Source organism: Miniopterus schreibersii (genome assembly GCF_964146895.1).
Source record: "Miniopterus schreibersii genome assembly, chromosome: 1".
NCBI classification, from domain to species: Eukaryota; Metazoa; Chordata; class Mammalia; order Chiroptera; family Miniopteridae; genus Miniopterus; species Miniopterus schreibersii.
The window spans coordinates 181,387,266-181,412,173 of record NC_138101.1 but is presented as its reverse complement, the minus strand read 5'-3'; the positions used below and the strand labels follow the sequence as shown (position 1 = coordinate 181,412,173).

Genomic DNA, 24,908 nt, shown 5'->3' with positions numbered 1-24,908 from the left:
ACACATCGGGTCACCAGCACCCAGATTAGGAAGAGAACATTATCAGAACCCCCAAAACCTCCTCAGTCCCCCTTCTAGTCACTATTTCCCCACAAAAAGTATATTCTACCTTAATGCCTAACACCATATGTACTTTCGCATGTTTAGAAATTGATAGAACAGAATGATACAGCATGCACTTTGTGTCTGGCTTCTTTTGCTCAGCACTACATTTGTATGACTCATCTATAGTGTGTGAAGTTGTAGTTCATTCTTTTTGCTGTTTAATATTCCATTGCATGAATATGTCATAATTTATTCTATTGTTGATGGGCATTTAGATTATAGCTATTAAAATAGTGCTGTTATGAACACTCTCATGCATGTCTTTTGGTAAACATACATACATTTCTTTTGGGTATATAGCTAGGAGAAAAACTGCCGGGTCATAAGGGACATACATGTGTGTAGAGGTTTTGTAGATAATGCCGGTTTTTTCCAAAGTGGTTACATCAAGTTACATTACCATCTAGCAGGGTATAAGAGTTCTAGTTGCTCTACATCTCACTAACACTTGGTACTGTCTCTCTCATTTTAACATTTTAAGATCTCCCAGTTTTGCTTATAAGCACCAGGAGAGTGGCAAAAAGAGACAAGTTAGCAGCTGTGGCCATCTCTGTTCTGGTCTATCCCACTGGTTTAGTATAGACCAAGGTGGTTCTTTTAGGGGCTGTTCAGATGGCCTGAGAGCGATACTCTGTCCAAAAGGCTCTGAAGTGGCTTGGTCTACTCAGGGTCTACGTGAGGGGTTCTGTTACATTCTTAAGAGAAGGGGTTCACCTCCTGTGTATAATCCTGAAGGAAGTAAAGACAAATGATTTCAAGTGGTTTCTAGAATCCAACTAAAGGTGGACATAAAAAGGCTGAATCTAATGTCTTCTAGCCTCTATTTTATTTTAGTTTAGTTTAGTTTAGTTTTAATTGTCAAATATTAATTCATACAAACACAATATAAATAATTTAAAGAGTAACAAAACCAGTGATTGTATATGCGCCACCCAATTTAGGAACTAGAACATTACCAGTGTCTTAGAAACCTGCTTGCCTCTTCCTGATCATTCCTGTACCTCCCACAGAGGTAATATACTGTCTTTGTCATTTTACCCCTATGTACGTATCCAGAGGGCGGGGAAGGACATTCTGCATGATTCCATTAATATAAAACTCTAAAAAATACAAACTAATCTATAGGGACACAAAGCAGATCAGTGACTGCCGTGGGAGGGAAGGTGGCGATGAGCAGAGGCAGGGATTACAAAGAGGCACAAGGAAACTTTTGGGAGTGATGCATACGTTCATTGTCTTTTCCCCAGCTTCACTTATACATTGTATGAGTTTAAGGTGTAAACATGATGATTTGATATATGTATATATCATGAAATAATCACCACAATAAGGTTAGTTAACACATCCATCACCTCATGTAGCTACCTTTTTGTGTATGTGTGAGAACTTATAAGATCTACTCTCTTAGCAACTTTCAAGTATACAATATAGTATTGTTAACTATAGTCACCATCATATATATCTTTACTATGTTAATTGTGGTGGTGGTTTCAGAGGTATATACATATATCAAAACATATCAAATTATATACTTTAAATATGTGTAGGTAAGTGTATGTCAATTATCCATCAATCAAGCTGTGAAAAGTTTTTGGTATAGGAAAAGAGCTAGTGAAGGGACTTTTGCATGTAATTATTGCATGTCGATAATTCTCAGCTGGAGGACAGATGAGCACATCTCTTCCAGGGAGGCATATAAGAATCACCTGTAAAACTTTTTCAGACTATACAGATCTCCTTCACTCTCTCCCCAGGGATTCCGACATATCCCTGCAGGGATGCATTGCGACTTAAAGACAACTGCCACAGTAAGCTGAGGTGGGTAGGGGGTTGAGTACTGAACTTTAGATAGAGGTGGCAAGGGAGAGAGAAACAGACACGGAATGGGAAGGACAGAATAGCAGGGTAATGAAGCGGGGACTGAAGAGGGGACTGAAGGGTGGGGAACAAGGAAGCCTCAACCACAGACAATTAGGTCCTTTGGTTCTGGATTGTATCGGTATGAGTAGGGTGATAAGGACAAACAGGGAAACACACACTGGTTACATGGGGTGAGGAGGAGGACGGGGATGCAGCTGGGTCACCTGTTTCTTCTGCGCATCCCGCACACCCCACCCCCATCCAATCAGGCCGGCCAGTGGGCTCTGTGTCTTTGCTTCGGGGGCAGTGTGGAAAGCAGAAACGGACTGTCAGACTTGATGGCTTTGTCTCTGAAAGCCTAACATCACTAAGAAGATAGACTTTGCGCGAAGATGTAGAATGATGTGGAAAAGGAGGGGATAGTGATTATCCTGATTAGAAAGATATTTCCCTGGGCTGGCAGGAAAAAAGGGAAGTATGTGGGTCCTGGAACAGTCAGAATCCTGGCCTGGGTTCCTGGTAGCACCTGGGAATAGGTAAGACCCAGAGAGTTCTGTGACTATTATAATTTCCAGTTTTTAGGTTACAAAAAAAAAAGTTTGGTGAACTTAACTACCACAATGACAAAAAAGGATATTAAGTGGTAGAACTGGGATTTGAACCCACTCAGTCAAGGATATCCATAAATAGAGACACCTATCTTAGATCCTAGGAAACTAAAATGTGTGTGTGTGTGGGCATTAGAGAACACTACAATTTTGATTCAATTGTGAAAAAGTAGTTACTTACCATTTATATATAATTATTCTGCAAAATAATACCTGTGACTTGAGAATAAGCCCAACTTTTTTATAAGCTTCTGGCCTAGGGATGATCTTATACCAGTCTAAATATCCTAAAAGTTTTTCATCTCACCCTGGTCCACATGTGGACCATAAAATTTCCTGTGGACAGAAATGGCCTTGGAGATTAGAGACAACCTATCGTCTTCTTCAGAGTTTTGCTCCTTTTCATGATTCCATGTCATAAACTCAATTCTTACACCTACGAAATACTTGCACGCTGGCTTAGCACTCACCGTCCAGCTTTTTCAGTTTGGGCACTCTCTTGCTCGCCTCTTCGATCCAGTTCCCCTCAGCAGAGTGCTTCTCTTCCAAGGGATTGCCTACGAACACCAGGTCTTCCAGGCATGGCAGTTCTGCCAGCTTCACAAATTCAGCTACAGGTACAAAGAATACCTTCCACATTAAAATGGCAGGCTTTACTCTTATGACTTTGGGGGCTGAATTCCAATATCACTGTCTGTGACTATTCAGAACAATTTGTTGTTTAAGATTTTGAAGTAGCCCAGCCAGGCATGGCTCAGCGGTTGAGCGTCAACCTAGGATCCAGGCGATCAGAGTTCGATTCCCGGTCAAGGCACATGTCCGGGTTGTGGGCTCGATCAATGACTCTCTCATCATTGATGTTTCTATTTCTCTCTCTCCCTCTCCTTTCCTCTCTCTGAAATCAATAAAGATATGTCTTTTTTAAAAAAAGATTTTGAAGTAAGTAAGAGAAGTTAGACCACATGGAATGATTCTCTGAAAACGTTACAGAAAGGGAGGGAAAAAGAAGGCACACCTCTTCTACCTTCATGCTAGCCTAAGGATAGGATATGGGGAGGAAATGAGATTTACAATAGAAAAGAACAAATCATTCGACACTGACAGGTCTTCCTTATGCCGTACTGCATTGGTATGGGCTAAGCTACACTGCCGTCTCTGCCCATGCCCTCCCTCACCTTTGAATTCTTTAAAGCAACTCATTGGAGCCTCTACTGTGGAATTTATCACACAGTTTTACAGCTATTAGCTTATAAACTAACTTTCCCCATTAAGCTGTGAACTCCTCAAGGGCAGGGCAGGGATGGTGTCCTACTCAACTACGCATCAAGAGTCTGGCACATAGTTCATGGCACATAAGGCTTTAATAAATGCTGAATGAATCGTGTCCAGTGCAAAAGCAAAGCAATGTAGATGTCAGGCAGGTCTTCCACACAAGAATTATTAACCTTAAGCTGATTTATTTCAGCCTTTGGACAATTAATTTTAATTTTTTCATGAACCTATTAAATTAGAATCATTTTAAGTACTGTATATAAAGATTTAGGTGTAATTTCAAGTGTTTGGCTGACACATGGGAGCTCCTATCGCCATTTCTCTCTGTGCTTAGAAGCAAATGTCCTTATTTTGCACCTCATTCCCTACTGGGCTGTTTTCTATCAACGGGAAGTAGAGGTCGGCAAAGAGCCAGCCTCAGCTTACCCCAGTCTTTCACCAGGTTATTAGACATGTAGAGAATCTTCAATTTCTTCATTACATGGATCCCTTTCAACTTCTCAATAAAATTGTAGGAGATCCACAGTTCTTCTAATGTGTCCCCTACTGCTTCCTGAAAAAGAGAGCAATTTGATATACATGCTTATTTTCAAGCTTTTTTCCTTCCCTATAAACCTCAAAACAATGGTCTTCAAAGAGAACTGAGACCACCTGTCCCCTGGCAGGAGAAATGAAGGCTGTGTGGGAGTTTCTGCCATTAAAAAAGCCAAGTAGAACATTCTCTTCCTCTCTTCAAACTTACCTGAACTAAGAATAGGTACTGAAATCACCAACAGGAGAAATAGTAGCACTATGTTATCACTTTTATTGAATAGTATAGCTTTCAAATTACTTCCCTATATATTTTATTACTTTATCCTTGTAACATTTAAAGTAGGCAAAGAAGGTTATTTCATTTCTGTTACAGAGAGCTTAAGGGCTTTGTTTGAGATCACAATGCTATTAAATAGTAGAGCTGGGTCTAAATTTCAGGATTCCCCCCCCCCAATATTAATTACAGAAACTCTCAAACATAGAAAAAGTTGAATTTTATAGTAAATCCCCATATATCCACTACCCAGATTCTACCATTAACATTTTACTACCCTTTTCCTATAAAAGATCTGCCCATCTTCTATCCAGCTACCTATCCATTCATTCATCTTCTTTTAATGTATAAAATTCCAGTTAAAACCCAAAGTTTTCCATTATAGTAAAAAAAATTATACCACACTGATTCTTTTATTCTTATTATTTTAAAAAATATATATTTTATTGATTGATTTCAGAGAGAGGAAGGGAGAGAGATAAAAGCATCAATGATGAATGAAAGTGATCAGTGTCTCCTGCAGGCCCCCCACTGGGGAACAGGCCCACAATCCGGACATGTGCCCTGACCAGGAATCAAACCGCAGTCTCCTGGATAATAGGTCAATGCTGAACCACTGAGCCACGCTGGCTAGATACCACACTGACTCTTAAATGATAGATATAATCAGTGGTGGCACAAACTTCCTTCATTTTTAGACGTAAGACAAAATTTAGTGATTCCTTTTAAAAAAAACAAAAAAAATACTAGGCAGGATCAATTAGATGCTCTCTTAACCCAAAAGAATTTACCTGTGGCCACATGGTAATGTCTGGAACATGGAACCCACATCTATCCTGGGAAGTAACTGTCCCTTCAGAAACTACAAAGAGAATAAATGCACCCTGGATAAAGATCCCTAACGTATGCATTTTCCATACTGGTGGAACCAAGGGGAAGAACTGAGGGGTGGCCTGAGGTAGTTCTGTGTGTCATCCCAACTCCCACAATTCATCTTAGTTTCAGCTTTCTGAGTAGAAGAAATAACAGTTTCAGAGTAAAGTACCTTTTAAATCAGTCCGTCCTGGCACTCTTATATCAGAACTTTGTGATTTAGACAACCCCCCTCAGCTAGTATTCTGATATCTTCTCCACCAAAATGACCTAATTAGTATATCATATACATCTTCAGAAGAGGGGAATCAGTTTTCATGTCATTTAAACTGTATTGCATGCATTTTCATGGCACTGCATCTGCATCCACCTCATGTCTCCAATTTAGAAAGTGTGAGGTAGTAGGAAAAATACCGATTAAATACTGATTAGAAGATTTAGGCTCAGTTCTTGGTTCTGCCACTAATTTAGTGTTGTTTTTAACATGTGATGAGGACTCTTAGTCAGTTTTCATATAGCCAATTTGATCAATTCTCCAAATAACCAATTTGCTGAATTTACTCTTACTGACTTACCAAAAAATTGTTTACTTACAAATTATAGCAATTTGTCTAGATAGGATAGACATTCTTAAGATAGGATAACTTTGAAGATGTCTGTAATGCTTTGTTCACTCACTTGAAGTGTTAATTTAGCTTCAGTTTAGTTTTTAGCCATTTGAATGCAGGTCTTTTGTCATAACCAAATTTCAGTACATTTCGGAACTTTACTTGGGAATATGACTTTGTGAAACGAGAATGTCTTAGGCATATTGACTTAGGAATATGTAGATTTTGAATGCCCAGAGTGTAGGTTGGTCTTTCAGGACATTTTCAATCTATTCCACTGTCTTTTGTACTTCCCTAAATATAAGGATTTGCTAGCAGCTCAATTAGATTACTATTTTTATGTGTTTTAATAATTTGAGAAGTGATCAGAACCTAAAATATGAAACTGACATTCTACAAAGATGGACCGACAAATCCAACATCTGGATGAAACAGCTGCAGTATCATTAGCAGCACTAAATAAACCTTAAAGAAAATTTCAGAAGGTATTGAAACCATTCCAAGCACTACAATTTTCTATATATTTATAAGTAGGTAATAAAGACAAGATTTTGGTGAAGAAATCTGGGGAATATCAATCGGTAAAATCTGGCTAAGTTTGTGTGATCAATTCAGTGAAACCTGTTGTTCAATAAACTGGCCCGTTGGAGAACTGGACATTGAGTGAACAGGCATTTAGGAAATTGGTTTGCTTCTGCGAGTTTCTCACTCTGTAAAATAGTAATTGTGCAGTATGGCACAATGAGAGAGAGACCACCTCACACTCATCAGGATGGCTATATCAAACAAACAGAAAGTAAGAAGTGTTGGCAAGGATATGCAGAAACTGTGCACTGTTGGTGGGAATGTAAAATGGTGCAGGTACTATGGAACAGTTTGGCAGGTCCTCCAAAAATTAAAAATATATGATCTAGCAATCTCACTTCTTGGCATATGCCCTAAAGAATTGAAAAGAGGGTTTAAAAGAGATATTTAGATATCCATGTTCATAGCAGCATTATTTACAGTAGCCAAAAGGTGCAAACAACCCCAGTGCCATTGATAGATGAATGGATAAATGAGATACGGCATATACATACAACAGAATATTATTCATCCTTAAAAAGGAAAGAAATTCTGATACATGCAATCATGGATCAAATTTATAATTGATACTAGGGGAAACTGTACAGCTATTAAAAAAGAATGCATTAAATCTGCAATTTTTGACATGGAAGACTACTACTGATATACAGGGGTTGGCAAAAGTAGGTTTACAGTTGTGTACTCAAAACACAGAGTTTATTCTTGTATTATTACTTATTAATTATTATATTATTTATTATTATTAAGGTACTTTTGCCTACCCTGAACTGAGTGAAAAAGCAGAAAAAATATATTAACCTTGTATATCAACAGTACAAACATATGAAACATACACACACACATGCATATACATACACACAGATATCTATTTATTTGTATTTGCACAGAAAAAATATTAAAGTATACAAAACAATATTGTTTCTGTTACCTTATGGAATTGGGGAGGTAGGTAGGGAGAAGAAAGACTTTCACAGTGTATTTCATATATTTATGAATTGCTTGATATGTTTTTTACAATTAACATATATTACTCTTAGAATTATAATTTTAACCTGTTTTTATAATTAGTAATAAAAATATTGTGTAAATCAGTAAAGACTTATAGAATGCCTACTACATGTATCAAGCACTAACATAGATGCTGATGAACAAAACTGACATGCTCATTAGGATTTGTGCGTGGACAGAGACAGAAAGAGAGGGGAAGGAAGAGGGGAAAGAACAAACTAATAAAAATTTCAGATAAGATAAAAATGTGTGCATGTGCGTGTGTGTGTGTGTGTTAAGAATTATTGCCTAGAGAGCTGGCAGTAATTAGATATAGGGTAGCTGGGTCACTTTTGGGGAGCTGAAGTGTGAAGGTTAAGAGGGAGCCAGTAATGTGGAAATCTAGAGTAACAAAGAGTTTTTTAGGCAGAGGAAACAGTAAATATAAAGGAAACAGCAAGTACAAGATTCAGGTGGGAATGGACTTGGCATGTTCCAGGAAGAGGAAGAAGCCAGTCCTGGAGATTACTAGCTAGGAAGAAGAGTAATGTGAAATGAGATCCGAAAGGAAGGCAGGTGGCAGATCATATATACAAATAGGCTTAATAATGTACCTTAATAGCCAGTTTTCCAGTAGCTTTAAACAGAGCCCTTTCATTCAATTTAACACTCCATGTCTCACAGATTAGAGCGGTCATGTGAAACTTACTAAGGCAGCTATTTAAATCATGCTATGAGACTGGTGTTTCTAGATGAGTAAGTCAGTATGTGAACCTATTTGAAGCCCAGCATCTATATCCTAACTTATTATTTTTCTTTAGTCTATACATAAGTAGGAAAGCTTTTGAACTGGAAAAATGTTGTTTTGGTGTATGTATGGTGTGTATATATACACACACACATACACACATGCTGGAAAGAAAACCAACCCTTGGGTGTTACTGATATTATATAGAAAGTGAAGAGATCTACGCAAGGGACGGTTCAGCTAGGTTATATCTCCATACAAGCCTTTAATTCTATAATTTCTTTGTGATTTCTAGGTGTATATTACATTTCATGGGAGAAATTATATACTATAGCAATACTTGAGAATCTGGTATTCTGAAAATACCTAATGGAATATTAAGCCTCTATTGATCCTAAAAATTTGGGGGTATGTTTCCAGATCATTCAAAGTCATATTTAGTCTGAAGTATAACAAATTCTGAAATTTTGTATTATAATTTAATATTTTATTCATTATGAATAATGTCCCTATATTTGACATTTTTACTATCTAATGCTTATAGAATGTAGATAAAGTAAAATATCTTTTAAATATACCAATCATTTAGAAAACCAAAAACATTTTTTTACAGATCATTAAGTATTTACTCATCATATCTAACTAGAAAGCAAACAATTCATCTATTGGCTATCATTTTTGGGGGGAAACTTCCTTTATTCAAGAATGTAATCTCTAAGAATTTCCAAGTATTTTATAAATTCATTAGTAAAACTTTATGCGAGTAAGTGGACACATAGAAGTGGGAATATTATTCATATAATTCAAGATGATTTCAAAATTGCCCCTCTGAACACTGCCCCCTATTTAGGCATTATAGCTATTCCTGTAATGAGAGATGGCCATTGTAGCCTGTCTCATTTTGGGAGGTTACTGTTGGGAACCACTGCAGTTTCAGTTCCACTGGCTCTTCTGAAGCACAGCTAAACTTATTGGGAGGTAGGGAAGGAAGCCAGAGTCATAAAAAATTTATGAATTATTTAACAATAAATACTTTTAAAAAAATTATTGTCTTTTTGGGAACAGATACAAGAAAAAGAAATCAGCTTCATATTTCCTAAAATTTCCTAGTATTACAACATTGTTTCATTTCAGCTTCTTTGCCAGAAAACTCAGATGGCCAGTAAATATATAAATAAAAATACATAGTTCACTTCACTCCACTGTCAAAAACTTGATAAAGTTTTAAATGTCCAAGATTGGTAAGCAGAAATAGGAAACCTCATCCATTACTTGTGGAAGTATAAATTGTTACAAACTTCCTGAATGGTAACTTGATGAAATGTCAAAAAAAAAGCCTTAAAAGAAATTCATACCTTTTGACCCAGCAATTCCATTTCCAGGAATTTATCTAATGAATTATTCATAGATGTGTGCAATAATATAGCTAAAAGGAGATTCATAACACCATTGATTATGATAACTTAAAACTGAAAACAATGAATAATAAATAACTGATTTAATAAATCATGGTACATTAATAAAATAGAATAGTATGCTGTCATTAAAAAGGTATATAGTTGAAAAGTTTTTAAAGACTTAAGTCACACCTTTTGATCAAAAACCTCCAATAGCTTTGTAAGCCAAATGGAAAAAAATCTAAAATCTTATGACCTATAAGGCCCAGTGTGGCCTCCTAGTTCCTGACTCACTTGCCAACCTCACTGAGGACAATTCTCCCCCCTCACTTAACTCTTTTGCTCTCACTCAAGCATGGCAAGCAGCTTCAGTTTCAGGACACTTGCACTTGCTGTCCACCTCAGCCGGGAGTACTTATCTCCTGGTCAGCTCTAGAGCCTACATCTTCTCTTCCAGAGAGGGCTTCCTATCAATCTACACAGTCTCTTATATGCCTTGTTTTTTCCCCACTGCATTCACCACCACCTTATGTATTATACAATTATTTTCTAGTCTGTCTTCCTCTACTGTAATGTAAGTTCCATGAGAGCAAGGACTTTGTTTAATACTCATTCTACTGTATCTCTAGTGCCTAGAACAGTACCTGGCTTAAAACAGACACTCAGAAAGTATTATTGAATGAATTTGTTGAGTGAATGAATGACAAAGAAACACGATCTTTACATATTAAGAAAAAAAAGAGATGCAAAACAATATGTATAGTGTGATTTCATTCTCTACATACCCATTGAAGAACAGGGGGAAAAGCAAGGAAGACGTCAGTGAAAATGTTAGCAATATTTAAATTGTCAGTGGCTTATAAGTACTTTTTATAGTTGCTTTTCTACTTTGTAAAGTTTGTGCAATGGACAAGTATTATTTTTACACTAAGAAAAAAGTGTATGCTTTTTCAAAGTAATAAATAGCAACCTACCAGTCCATTTAAGTTCTTTATGTTGTTTCTTCCTAAAGACAATATCCTCAAATTTTCTGTGGTGGAAAAAAAGCAAATTTTTGTTTATGAGAATCATATTACACAATCATAATCTAGTATAATAAAGCTTTAATAAATTTTATATAATAAATATTCTTGTATAGTAAGTAAGAAAGGCTGTATTAATAAAAAGTGGTAATTAAGTAGGAAATAACATTGACCTATCATCTAAGGTGAACACTATAACTATAATTTCACATCATGCCAATATTAAATTTAAAAATTGTTAGCTATTTGGAATGCATGGTCTTAAATTGCTGGCTAGTAAAAATATTACAGGGATAAAACAAGAGTAAAGATTTGAACTTTAGCAGGGCTGGGCGTGGCTCAGAGGTTGAGCGTCAGCCTAGGATCCAGGAGACTGAGGTTCGATTCCCGATCAGGGCACATGCTCAGGTTGCAGGCTTGATACCCGGCAGGGGCTGTGCAGGAGGCAGCCAATCAATGACTCTCTCTCATCACTGATGTTTCTATCTTTCTCTCCATTCCTCTATGAAATCAATAAAAATATATTTTAAAAAAAAGATTTGAACTTTAGATTTGAGAGCATATATATGTTAAAAATCTCTTATAGTTTGAGGACTCCCACTAGAAAACATATTTATGTATAGTACACCCTACTCCACAAAGGATTAGAAGTGAAATTAAATGAATTAGTATTTTTTAAATCTTTTGCTTTCAATCTTTTAAATAATTTGATCTGTGATTTGGTTTAAAAGATGCCTATTTGTATTTTTTACAAGGATGTTTCTATTTGTATATCTGAAGGCTATTTCTGGAAGAGAAAAAAGAAGAAACAGTGACTGCTTTTGGGGAGGAACTGAGAGTGTATGGTCAGAGAAAGACCTATTTTTCATTGTAACCTCTTTAAAACTATTTGCATAAAACCATGGGCAGGTATTATTTTTCAAAATTAAAAAAAGATTTCTAGTAAAACACAGGAAATCTCATTTCTGTTCTAAAAAACTACAGTGATTACTTATGCATAGTTATATATTTAGTTTTCACAACTTAAACTTCTATAACTATGCAGTCCAATATGACAGCTACTAGCCACATGGCTATTTAATTTAATTAAAATGAAATATAATTAGACCAGCAGGCCTAGCTCAGCAGTTGAGCATCAGCCTAGGATTCAGGAGATCGAGGTTTGATTCCCGGTCAGGGCACATGCGCAGGTTGCGGGCTTGATCCCCAGTCAGGGGTGTGCAGGAGGCAGCCGATCAATGACTCTCATCATTGATGTTTCTCTCTCCTTCTCTACCTCTCCCTTCCTCTCTCTCAAATCAATAAAGATATATTTAAAAATAAAGTGAAATACAATTAAAATTCCGTTTCTTCAGTCACACTAGCCTCATATATCAAGAGTTTAATAGCTGTGTAAGGGTAGTGGCAACTGTTTTGGGACTGTGCAGGCTTTTCTATTGGATGGCACTGTTCTATAACATCCATAAATTAATGGTTAAGAATACAAATCCAATTAACTAAGTTCCAATCCCAACTCTCTAGGAAAGCAACCAAAACTCTTGGAATCTGTTTCATATGTAAAATAAAGAAATATAATATCTATTTTATAAGCATATAAGGATTGAGATAATTGTCTAAAACATTCAGCCTAATGCCTAATCCATGATAAGTACACAATAAGTGGTGTATATGTGTATGTGTGTGTGTGTGTGTGTGTGTGTGTGTGTGTATGTGTATCAGGCATCTATAGTTATATAGACTTTGGTTTTCATTTATTTAATAAATTATTTTAAATTCTCTTATGAGAAACATTTAACTTTCAGAACAAGAAATTTTAAGAGTGATCTAATTCATGCAAAATAGCTTAACTATTGAAAAAGGACCCCATGTTATGGGTTGACTTGGATCCCTCCAAAATTCATATGAATTTTGAAATTCTAACCCCCAGTACCTCAGAATGTGACTCTATTTGGAGATAGGACCTTTAAAGAGGTAATTAAGGTTAAATGAAATCATTTTAGGTAAAATCTAATATGACTGGTATCCTTATAAGAGAAGATAGGGCACAGACAGAAACATTGATGTTTCTCTTTCTCTTTCCTTCTCCCTTCCTCTCTCTGAAATCAACAGACTTTTTTTTTTTAATTTATTCATTCAACACATAATTATTGAGCCTCTACTATATGCCAGGAACAGCACTAAGCACTTGCAGTGTAACAGTGAATAATACAGATAAAAATCCTGCTGTCATAGAACTAATATTTGACAGATAGTAAACAAAATAAGTAAGTATATTAGATAGTGACATGTGTAAAAGAGAAAAAAAGCAGATAAAATAAATGAAATATCAGGAGGTTGGAAGCAGTTGACATTTTAGATAGATAGTCACTTCTAAGTAAAGACTCAAAGGAAGTGAAGCAACTAGCCGTGAGGATACCTGGAGGAAGAACATTTTCAGGCAAAGGGAGCTTCAAGTGTAAAGGCTTTGAGACAGGACCAGATTAGAAGTACTCACAAAACACAAGAAGCTAGCTGAGAGAATCAGAGAATAATAGGAGATGAAATTAGGAAGTATTAGGCCTCGTATAGAGGATGTATGAGGAGTCGTCAAGAAATTACCTCGGAGTTTGGCCTGAGCAACTGGAAGAATGGAGTTGTCCTGGAGACAGATACATAAGAAGTTGGTTTAGCTGGGGCTGGGGAAGAATATTAAGGCTTACTTTTTTTTTTTTTAAGTAAATCTAATTATTTATTTATTTAATTTATTTTGTTAATCTTCATCTGAGGACATTTTTCCATTGATTTTTTTAGAGAGAGTGGAAGGAAGGGGGAGAGACAGATAGAAAAACATCAATGTGAGAGAGAGACATTGATTGGTTGCCTCACGCATGCTGGGGGGGGGGGGGTGATCAAGCCTGCAACTGAGGTCCATGCCCTTGACCAGGAATCGAACCTAAGATCCTTCAGTCTGCAGGCCAACACTCTAACCACTGAGCAAACCAGCTAGGGCAAGACTTACTTTTGAGCAGGTGAAGTATGAGATTTCTACTAGATGTGTAATGGAAATATCAGGCAACTGGATGTGTGAATCTGGAAGTCAGAGGAGACATTTGGGCTAAAGATATAAACTTGGAAGCCATCAGCATATAGACGGTAAAGCCATGATTTGGAATAGATAATCAATCTAGGGAGCAGGTGAAGATAGAAAAGAGATCTAAAAACTGAGTCCTGGGGTACTTCAACATTTTTTTTAAAAAAATATATCTTTATTGATTTCAGAGAGAGGAAAAGAGAGAGAGACAGAGAGATAGAAACATCAATGATGAGAAAGTCATTGATCAAGCCCACAACCCGGGCATGTGCCCTGACCGGGAATCGAACCCCGATCGCCTGGATCCTAGGTCGATGCTCAACCGCTGAGCCACGCCCGGCCGGGGGGTACTTCAACATTTAAAAGTTAGAGACATGAGACTGGGAAGAAGTAGCCAGAAAAACAGGAGGAAATCAGGAGGGCATAGTGTCCAAGAAGCCAAATACTGAAATTGCTTCCAAGAGGGAAGAAATTATCCATGTCAAGATATGCTAATAGGTCAACTAAGATAAGAACTGATAAACAACCCCAGAAATTGGAGATAACAAATATATGCCACCCTTCAGAGATAATATCTAACTTAACATACAAAAACTCCTTTTTTAAAAAGTGCTCATGAAAGTGGTACCAAAAGGCTAAGATCTTATTTATTGCTGTATAAGGAAATAAATTATATCAAAGTTAATAGATCAAGTGTTCTAACACAACACAATTACATATTTTCCATAGTTTATATGCTGTGTAAGTAGAGCACCACTAGAAGGAAAACACTTTTCTTTATAGGAGGTGCTGATGAAAATAAAAAAAGTGTCTTAAAGTTACAATGTAAAGTATGCTATTTTTACCAAAGATAGGAGGGCAACAAAATTTACTTTCTAATTTCTAAAAAAATATGTCTTTATTGATTTCAGAGAGAAGAAGGGAGAGGGAGAGAGATAGAAACATCAATGATGAGTCATTGATTGGTTGCCTCCTGCACAACTCCTACTGGGGATCGAGCCCACAACCCGGGCATGTGCCCTGACCGGGAATCGAACCTCGATCTCAGATCATAGGTTGATGCTCAACCACTGAGCCATGCCGGCCAGGCTACTTTCTAATTTGTAATGGGACTATTAATATTCACATTGTACAGGTTTTTAGTCACAGTTTTGAACATAGTGATGTCATGAAGTCTTCCAGTGACAGTTTTGGTACAATAAATAGAAATTACTATGGGGTTATTCTGCCTTATAAAGCCCCTGTTAAATAGGAATAGCTATGTATTTCAGATCCTTTCACCATAGCATAACAAGTAAGACTACTGTGCTCATGAAGGGAAAGAGGTGGGAGGCAAGCTAGAGTCATCTATTCAATCCTTCATTTGGATCAGCTGGCTTCTTTTTGCTTCCTAGTCACAGGTAAAGTGTATTCCCTGGCCACAGACTGAAGAAGTACCATTTGTTACAAGCAGAACTAAAATGAGATGGGTCAAGTATAGCAAATACATGGTACAAATGCCTATACTCTCTCATTCCATGTCTATGTCAGACATCAATAATCGATCAAAGTATTCTTTTCCATGAATTTTGGGAACTCTTTTTAATAGAATTTTCCTGAGAGTCACTATCAATTGATCAAAGTTAGAATATGCCATAGCCAGCATGCTCACTAGTTACAGCATTGGCCTGTGCACAGGAGGGTCAAGGGTCCAATTCCCAGTCAAGGGCACGTACCTGGGTTGCAGGTCCGATCGCTGAGCAGTCAGGGCATGGGAGAGAGGCAGCCAATTGATGTGTCTCTGTCACTTCAATGTTTCTCTTTCTCTGTCCCCCAACCCCCCTCCCTTCCACTTTCTCTGAAATCAATGGAAAAAATTCCTCCAGTGAGAATTAAAAAAAAAAAAAAAAAAGAATATTAGTTAAAACATATGGCCAGCCCTATATAGGTTAACCATTTTCACTACTGTCATAATCATGGTTTTATGAAAAGAAGCATGTTATCTGTATTGACAAATGTTATCAATTTAGTCTGATTTAAGCAAGTTATTTCAATTACAAAGCAAAAAATAAAACATCTTACAGTTTTAATGAATCACTGAAAAATTGGAATAGATTGAATCATCTCATGCACAAACTGTAATAGAAAACACTTCCTCTCTAGCACTACAAAGGTACTGGGGGAGATGGGGATTTGGAATAGAAGATAAAAAGATTACTAAAATGTGATGCTTGCCCCCAAGGAGTTCATGATCTAAAAAGGCAGAACATATTCCTCACTAACTATGAAAATGACTAATATGACTAATATTTCTTGATCATTTATACATATATACCAGGCACTATTCTAAGTCCTTTATATACACTAACTCATTTATTATTCCCAATAGTTACGAAGTAGGTAATAATTATTATAATCCAAGAGTCTGTTATAAATGTTTGCAAAAAAGGAGTAATTATGATGATGTGAGCTTAAAGAAGTGTTTAGAGGGAGAAACGATAATTAAACTTGGCATTCGTCTTTTGTTTTGTTTTGTTTTGTTAATCCTCACCTGAGGATATTTTTTCCATTGATTTTTAGAGAGAGTGGACGGAAAGGAGGGAGGGGCAGAGAGAGAGAGAAACATCCATGTGAGGGAGACACATCGATTGATTGCCTCCCACACGCACCCCCACTGGGGCTGGGGACCGAACTTGCAACCCAGGCATGTGCCCTTGACCGGAAATTGGGTCCTTCAGTGTGCAGGCCAATGCTCTAACCACTGCGCCACACCGGCCAGGGAGAGGATAATATTTTTAGAAAGAAAACTCTGGTATCAGTGCTGAAAGTTAACCTAAGAGTAGAAAGATAAGAGACAAGGAGATCAATTTAGGAGGCCATTACAAAAGTCTTAAAGCAGTGTTTTTCAAATTATGGGTGAAATCAATTTAGTGGGTTGTGACAAGCATTTAAAAAAATAAAAAAGTTAGACTAAAACCTATGCTATAAAGGTAAATGTTGTTTAACCAACTTTATTCCAAATTATATGTGTATGTATATATTTGATATGTGTATTTATATGACTACATATATGTACTAAATCATAAATTCAAATATATTTCTTACTGTGGGAAGTGGTCAAAAATGTTTGATAAATACCATCTAAGGGGGAGATGATTAGAGTCTAAATTAAAGCTGTAGCTCCTATAAATGAAAACACAACATATTATTTGAGAACTCTTTCGGAGTTAATAGGATTTAGTGATGAATTTGGACGTAGGGCGTGAGGGAAGTAAAGGGAGAATATGGTAGGCTAAATTATGGCTCACCAAAAGATAACTACATCCTAATCCCTGAAACCTGTGAATGTTGCCTTATATGGGGAATCAGTACTTTGCAGATGTGAAAAAGTTAGGGATCTTAAGATAAGGAGAGTACCCTCAATTATCCAGGTGTTCCCTAAATGCAATCACAAGTATCCTCAAAAGAGAAAGACTTGACACAGATAAAAGAAAAGAAGGCAATATGACCATAAAGGCAGAGACTTGGAGTGATGTAGTTCAAGGAATGTGGCAGCCATCAGAATCTAGAAGAGACGAGGAACAGACTCCCCACTAAACTCTCCAAGAGAGAGTGTGGCTGTCAAAATCTTGATTTTGGCCCAGTGAAGCTGACTTGAGACTTCTGGCTTCCAGAATTGTGAAGAAATACATTTCTGTTATTTTAAGCCATCAAGTTTCAGCAACCATAGGAAACTAGCACAGGAGTCAGAGGCCTTGGCAACTGGATAGGTGGCGATGTCATTAACAAAGATAAGAAGCACAGGAAAAACAAGGATGGTGAGAAATTAAATTTTAAATATAACAAATATGAAACACAAGACAAATCTGAACCAAAAAAAATAACAAAAATATCTGATTTTTTATTTATGATGTCTCAATTCTGACTCTATGAAAGCTTTATTGTTATTTTTTAAATATATCTTTATTGATTTCAGAGAGAGGAAGGGAGAGAGAGAGAGAGAAAAATAGAAACATCAGTGATGAAAAAGTCATTGATCAGCTGCCTCCTGTACGCCCCCCACTGGGGATCAAGCCTGAAACGTGGGCATGTGCCCCAACCAGAATTGCACCATGATCTGGATCATAGGTCGATGCTCAACAGCTGAGCCACGCTGGCCAGGCTATAAAAGCTTTAAAATATATTCAAAATATTCAGGTCTCATGTATCTGTAATTTTCTTTGGCTAATCAAACTTAAGACACATTATTTATATATTCTTTCTGTCATCTGACAATTACTGTGGTTAAAACAGGTGTCGATTTCTGGAATTACGTAGTGTCTCTGGAATGTTTATTCCAATAACTAGAAAAATCCAAGAACCATCTGTTATTGTGGATCACTTACTTAAGCCATTCAGGTTGGCAATTTTTTCAATGCAGTTTGTAGACAGTGAAAGCTTCCTTAAAAAGAACAAAGTAAAACTTGGATTAATATGAAAAAATTTTAAATGGTATATCAGAAATTATTTCTCTAATACCCACAGAAGATGATCCTTAAGTAATACTTCCTTTTGACACTGAATCCTTTTTCCCCTCTTTAGACTTGGCATGTATTCCTTCATTTTGAAATCTTCACAGTTTTTTTCTGATTACAAAAGTTAAAACATACTCATTGTAGAAAATTTTTAAAAAAACCTCTTTGAGGGCAATTTGGCGTTATCCATTAAATATTTTAATGCATATATTCTTTGATCTGTAATTCATTTCTAGGAATACATCTTATTGAAATACTAATGCAAATGCCAAAAGTTATATGAATTAGATTATTGATTGTATTATTGTAATGAAAAAATGGGGAGGGAAAAAAAATCTATAAATATCCATGAACTGAGGAATATTATACTGCCACTAAAACAAATGAGATTGGGCTATAGACACCCACTTGAGAAGATGTCCACGATATGTAGTTAAGTTTTAAAACCATCTAGCAAAACAATACATTTTATATGATCCCTTTTTGTAAAAAGCAGAACTATATATGTGCATTATGGAGATATTTATTTTCTCATGTGTTAAATCTTTCAGAAATGTATATTGTAAAAAATCATATGTAATCCTAACCACCCCACACATCCCCCCAGAGATAACTACTTTTCATAGTTTATATATATTTATCTAGATTTTTTTCCCATACATACTTTAATTACATAAAAACAAATTTTAAAAGGAGCATAATTACACATTCTTAGTGTTCCTTTCTTGACAAAATGTTTAATATCTTAGTGAGTTTCATGCAAAAAATATCATAAAAAATAACTTCATTGAATACTTAATGCATGCCTATTACTCTTCTAAGTACTTTACATGTATTAACTATTTTAACCATCACAACAATCCTGTGAAATAAATATTATTATTATCCATATTTTACAAGTGAAGAACTGAGGTACAAAGATATTAAACAATTTGCCTAATATTTCGTAGCCAAAAAGTGGCAGAGCCAAATTCAAAACCTGAAACGTTTGCTGTAGAACATGTGATCATATCTGTTCTGATTTGACTTGAAGAGGAATTACTCATTTTTTTACTTGAAACAGCAAAGTCAATTACCGTGTAGTATAAATTACTGATCAAATCTGCATATTTTCTAGTCATCCCCACTCCCAAAAACTACTAGTGAAAACCTGAGTTCCTTAAATCTGGGAGTATGGTGGAAGAATAATTCTTTAATTGTTGTTTAGCCAACCAGGAGGGTGAATAAAGATGAGAACTCACTCGCAGTTGGCAAGCATGGACAAGGATGCATCCATCTTCTCTATGGGAGGAATCTGGGCATAAAGCTTTACCTCTTTGGCTTCAGATGACTTCTGGCTGGTTTTCTCTTCCTGTGATAAAAATTAATTTGGAAGAAAATGATCCGTAATTGTATCATGTGGAGTTAAAGGAGGACCGAATTTCCCAAGGCTTTTCAATCTTTATTTCAAAACAATTATTAGAATTTAGTAGTTCTGTACATTCTTTACAGTTTACATACTGACTTTTACTATTGACTCTGATAACCAGGCTTCTACATGGCCAACTAAGATAGTTCATTATTAGGTCCCAACCAAATGGAAAAAAGGAGGAAAGAAGAGAACTAATTTCTGTAATATTTAAAATCCCTTAAGAGCCTATCAATTAATAAACAAAAGCAAAAAAAAAAACACACCAAAAACATTTTCCTGGGAAAAATTCCTTGTCCCCAATCAACCTTTCCTTAAATATCAGATTTAGAACTGTAAGATCAACTGTTTTCTTTGTCATCTTGCCTTTCTATTTTTATACACAAGTCAGTCTGAACTAAAACCCCCAAATACCAAGAATTTTGGAAGATATTCTCTTTACAACACAGCTGAGGTCAAAACTATTTGCTCTACAGTAATTTACTACTAAATTCTACCTTCATCCTGGCTGGTGTGGCTCAGTTGGTTAGGTGTCCTCCCGTGTAACAAAAGGTAGCTGGTTCGATTCCTGGTCAGGGCACGTGGCTGGGTTGTGGGCTCAATCCCCATTAGGGGGCATGCAAGAGGCAACCAGTTGATGTTTCTCTCTCCCTCTCCCTCCCTCTCTCTAAAAAAGCAATAAAAAAAATCTTAAAAAATTAAAAAATTAATTCTACCTTAGAGTTTAACTTTGGTACTAAGTACACAATTTAAAATTTAATTACCAGTATATGCTGCCTAACAATATTTTCTAAGTATACTATCACAACCAGAAATAGAACCCACTGATTTAAATCAGATTTTTCCAATTTTACATATGGTATAAATGTGTTTGTATGAGTGTATTAAGTTCTATACATTTTTATTACCTGTGTAGGTTCATGTATCCACCACCACAGTCAACATAGCTAAACAGTTCCAATACCACAAAGATCCCTTTTACTGAATGGTCAGATTTAAGTAATTATCTAAAAATTCTCCTTGTATGGTTTATAGAAGAAGTAAAAACTCATATACTCACCCATCTAGCTAGGGCTTCTTTGATTGTTGTTGCCTTTGCCTAAAAAGAGAAGAAAAAACAAGTCTGTCTTTATTGGTGTAATCTGTTGATTCAATTTTCATACAATAATTATTAGCCTTGGTATCTACCATTAAAAAAAATGAACTTGTTTCTTTGAGACTTTATATGCAAAGAGTTTTTTAATTTCCTGAAATCAGAGTTATTTGTTTAAATACCTCTCAGAGAAATTAAGGGAATCATGATGTAATGTCCATATACATAACTCCCACTTGGTTTACAAAAAATATATAGCTTTCAACACTTGGTATTAAAATATGTCATTTCATTGATCCTAAGATATACATCTTCTACATTTTAACATCTTTGAAATTTGGATGCATCATCCAACCAGTAACAACTTACAATTGTAGTGGCCAGCTGGCAGTGGTGAAGTTTTAGGAAAACAATAACCATTTTATCTCATATACATAGATTCCTTTTTATGTTTGCAAAGGATGATATATGATAAAAAGTCCATATGCCTAAATACGTTTAAAAGAACTCTGTCAATAAGTACAAAATAAAAATGCTAAGTGATAAGAAATTATTTGTCATAGTTTAATTCCAACTTATTCTTCTTTCTTAGTAGAGCATAAAATAATGTTGCACGTTATAATCAGTAATGTCTTAGATTCAATTTATTATGATATTTAAAACTTTAAAGAGCAAAGGAAGACATCCTTTGAATTACTGCTAGAGTTCTTAAAAAAAGAGATAATTCTAAACAAAAACAAAAGGAAAGTTTTAAAAGTATATAGCATCATGTCTAGAAAGTAAAGGCATACTGCCCTGGCTGGTGTTACTCAATGGTTAGAGCATTGGCCCAAGCACAGAAGGGTCTTGGGTTCAATTCCCAGTCAAGGGCACATACCTGGGTTGCAGGTTCAATTCCTGGCGTGCGGAGAGCAACCAATCGATGTATATCTCTCACATTGATGTTTCTCTCTCCCTCTCTTTTTCTCTCTCTTCCTCTCCCTCCCTCCCACCCTACCACTCTCTCTAAGAATCAATGGAAAAAACATTCTCTGGTGAGAATTATAAATTAAAAAAAGAAAAGAAAGTAAAGACATACTAATAAATCACCCTTGAGTTAAAAAATTATAAATTAAAGTAAAATAATAAAAGACAAAAACATCAAAATTTGCAAAATGCATATAACACTTAAGAGGAAACTTACAGCTTCAAATGCATTTATTTAAAAAGAAGAGAGGCCGGTCCAGGAATGGCTCAGCAGTTGAGCATCGACCTACGATCCAAAAGATCGTGGTTCGATTCCTGGTCAGGGCACATGACGAGGTTGCAGCTTGATCCCCAGTAGGGGGCATGCAGGAGGCAGCCAACCAATGACTCTCATCACTGATGTTTCTATCTCTCTCTTCCTCTCTCTGAAATCAATAAAGATTTTTCAAAAGTTTTTTTTAAAAAGAGAGAGATACAAACCGGAATGGTTAAAAGGAGGAAATAAAACTCACCATGTGCAGATGATCATCTAGTAGAAACACATAGAATAAACTCACAAATATTAGAACAAATGGAGTTCAGTAAGTGAAGAACACTGTTTACAAAGTAAACAAAAAAACTAGAAGATATTTTCAATGTAAAGCCAACAGAGGACTAATATCTAGATATATAAGGAACTCCTAAAATTCAGTTTTGTTGTGAAAAATGATCATTTTAAAGACACTGGAAGCTATTTTTTTTTTTTAATTAAAAAACTATGTGGGACCCTGGCTGAGTGGTTCAGTTGATTAGCGCATCAACCCAGTAAGTCAAGGCAGTGGTTGGATCCCTGGTCAGGGCACATTCAGGAATCAGCCAATGAATGCATGAATGGGTGGAACAATAAATCGATGTTTCTTTCTCTTCTCTCCCCTTTCCTCTCTCTCTGAAAAGCAATCAATCAATCAAATATATATAAGGAAAGTCCTTTATAAATAAATAACACATTATGTGGGCCTGTATTTCTGGAGGGCCCCAGAATTAACAGTTTGCAGCCTCAGCTAACTTCATCTAATTACTGGTTCTGATTTTTTTTGAAGATTTTCAGTAATCCTCATGGTTCATGCTTTCAGAACGGGATTTAGAGCGGATTGTTTCTTCACCTGAATATAAACCTAAGTTGCAGAACTTTTTACTTTCCTTGGCAGTGGTTTTAGGTTAAGTGCCTGCGGAATAAAGTAAGGAAGAGAGGGGGACTACTTTAAAAAGAGTGGTATTTAATCTTGTGGTTGTGGGTGGGCATGACTTGTCATTTCAATTTCTTGGGCTCAATTTCTGCCCACTTATATAGCATTGGAATCACAAAAGGAGGACAACTAATTATACATATTCTTCATAAATATTACCATCCAGCCAGACAATCACATCCTTTGCAAAATAGCTTTGGCCGGGTCTGTAACTAACCAACAGCATCCCTTTTCAAACTACTAGTTGGAACTGCCAAGTATGTAAGCAAGACAGTGCACATTTTAAGTAGGAGTTGAGGAGCATCCATCACTAGGTAAAATCATTGCTTCCTAAAGGTTTGATTGAGTAGACAGATGATGGATTTCAAATCTAAGGCAGTATTTCTCAAAGTGTGGTGGGGCGCCCTCCAATTTTAGAATAAAAACTTGAGGAGGTGCATTGTCAAAATGCACATTTCTGACCCCCCATATTAAAAATTCATAGTCTTTATTCCGACAAGCTCATAGTACTTAGGCCCACTGAAGTAATACTTACGCATACTGAAATTTGAGAAACAGTACCCTAACACAGTCTATCAGACAGAATTTTACAGCGCTACCTAATAACTGCACGCACACTCAGGGCAACGTGGGCACATCACAGGTTCAACTCCTGCTGCAGCGGCGTGACACAGTCCTCTCGTAACCAGCTCCCCACTCCATCTCGCCGGCGGGGGGGCGGAATTATTTCTTTGTCAAAGAAATCCTTATTCACCCACTCCCATCACCTTCCCCACTCCAACCCGCTCCTTTCCGCGAGTTTCCCGCTCTTTGCCCTCCCTTTTCTTTGCCAGAGTCCCTCCACACGAACCCAGCCTCTAATCCGCCCCAAGCCGCCGTCACCCCACAGCCCCCGGCTGCTTCTACGCCCCAGGCCCCGGCCTCCACGGAGCCAGCATCCGCTACCGGCTCTCTTCCGCTGTTCAAGGACACCCGCCCCCCGCCCAACCCTCAACACTCCACGATCACCCTTTTCCACTTCCAACCTCGTCTCAGCTTTGGTTACGAGGCCTGGAAGGTACTCACCATTCCGGCGGTTGCTACCGTCACTGCTCTGGTTGCTAGGGCCCGCCGGGGTCAGTGCGCGTGCGCACTCCTCGGCGTTCTCCGTGGATCCCCACCCCCGCCGCGGTCCTTCCTCTCCGCCCGAGGTGGCGCGAGCGGGGCATTGTGGGACGGCTGGACGGCCGCCTGGGTCCTCCTGCTCCTGCTGCCAGTAGCTAGCTTCCCAGTGGCAGCAGAGGGGCTGCTCTGCCGCGCAGGGCTGGATAGCTTAACCGGGCAGAGCGGTCAGGGGATGTGCTTTTCCCTACCGAAAGCAGTTTTAGCTAATCTGGACTGATGTACCAGCCTAAAGATTATTTTTTAAAAATATATTTTTATTGATTTCAGAGAGAGGAAGGGAGAGGGAGAGAGACACAGAAACATCAATGATGAGAGTCATCACTGATGGGCTGCCTCCTGCACACCGCCTGCTGGGGATCGAGCCTGCAACCCGGGCATGTGCCTTGACCGAAATCCAACATGGGTCGATGCTCAACTGCTGAGCCACACCGGCTGGGCCTGCCTAAAGTTTAAAACTGTAAAACTTCCCTATGACAATTGCCCTACCCATAAAGGGATTTGTAAAACTCCCTTTACCCGCAGATTGCCTTTTCAGATCTTCTCTTGACTACCTGCTGTAATTCACCTGGAGGTCCCACTGAGGATATCCGAAGCTAAACTAAGCCACATTTCTTC

The 24,908-nt window shown here is 37.1% G+C and overlaps 1 protein-coding gene across 5 annotated transcripts in view; it reads right to left on the bottom strand.

The window, feature by feature from the left end:
- Positions 1–24,287, bottom strand: part of DNAL1 (dynein axonemal light chain 1) — a 30,298-nt gene extending 6,011 nt beyond the window's left edge. Inside the window, exons 1-7 of one of the 5 annotated variants that reach the window (XM_081121988.1) lie at positions 24,195–24,287; positions 20,905–20,943; positions 19,678–19,787; positions 18,308–18,363; positions 10,826–10,881; positions 4,272–4,398; positions 3,044–3,184 (exon numbers count right to left, since the gene is read on the bottom strand). In XM_081121988.1, the coding sequence (XP_080978114.1) occupies positions 3,044–3,184; positions 4,272–4,398; positions 10,826–10,881; positions 18,308–18,363; positions 19,678–19,787; positions 20,905–20,943; positions 24,195–24,197 (532 nt within the window). In that variant the 5' untranslated portion in view covers positions 24,198–24,287. Of the gene's footprint in view, positions 1–3,043; positions 3,185–4,271; positions 4,399–10,825; positions 10,882–18,307; positions 18,364–19,677; positions 19,788–20,904; positions 20,944–22,120; positions 22,277–22,415; positions 22,481–23,664; positions 23,993–24,194 lie in introns of those variants that run through there. The other 4 variants (XM_081121992.1, XM_081121990.1, XM_081121989.1 and 1 more) reach the window with 4 other exon arrangements.
- Positions 24,288–24,908: the final 621 nt, after the last annotated feature.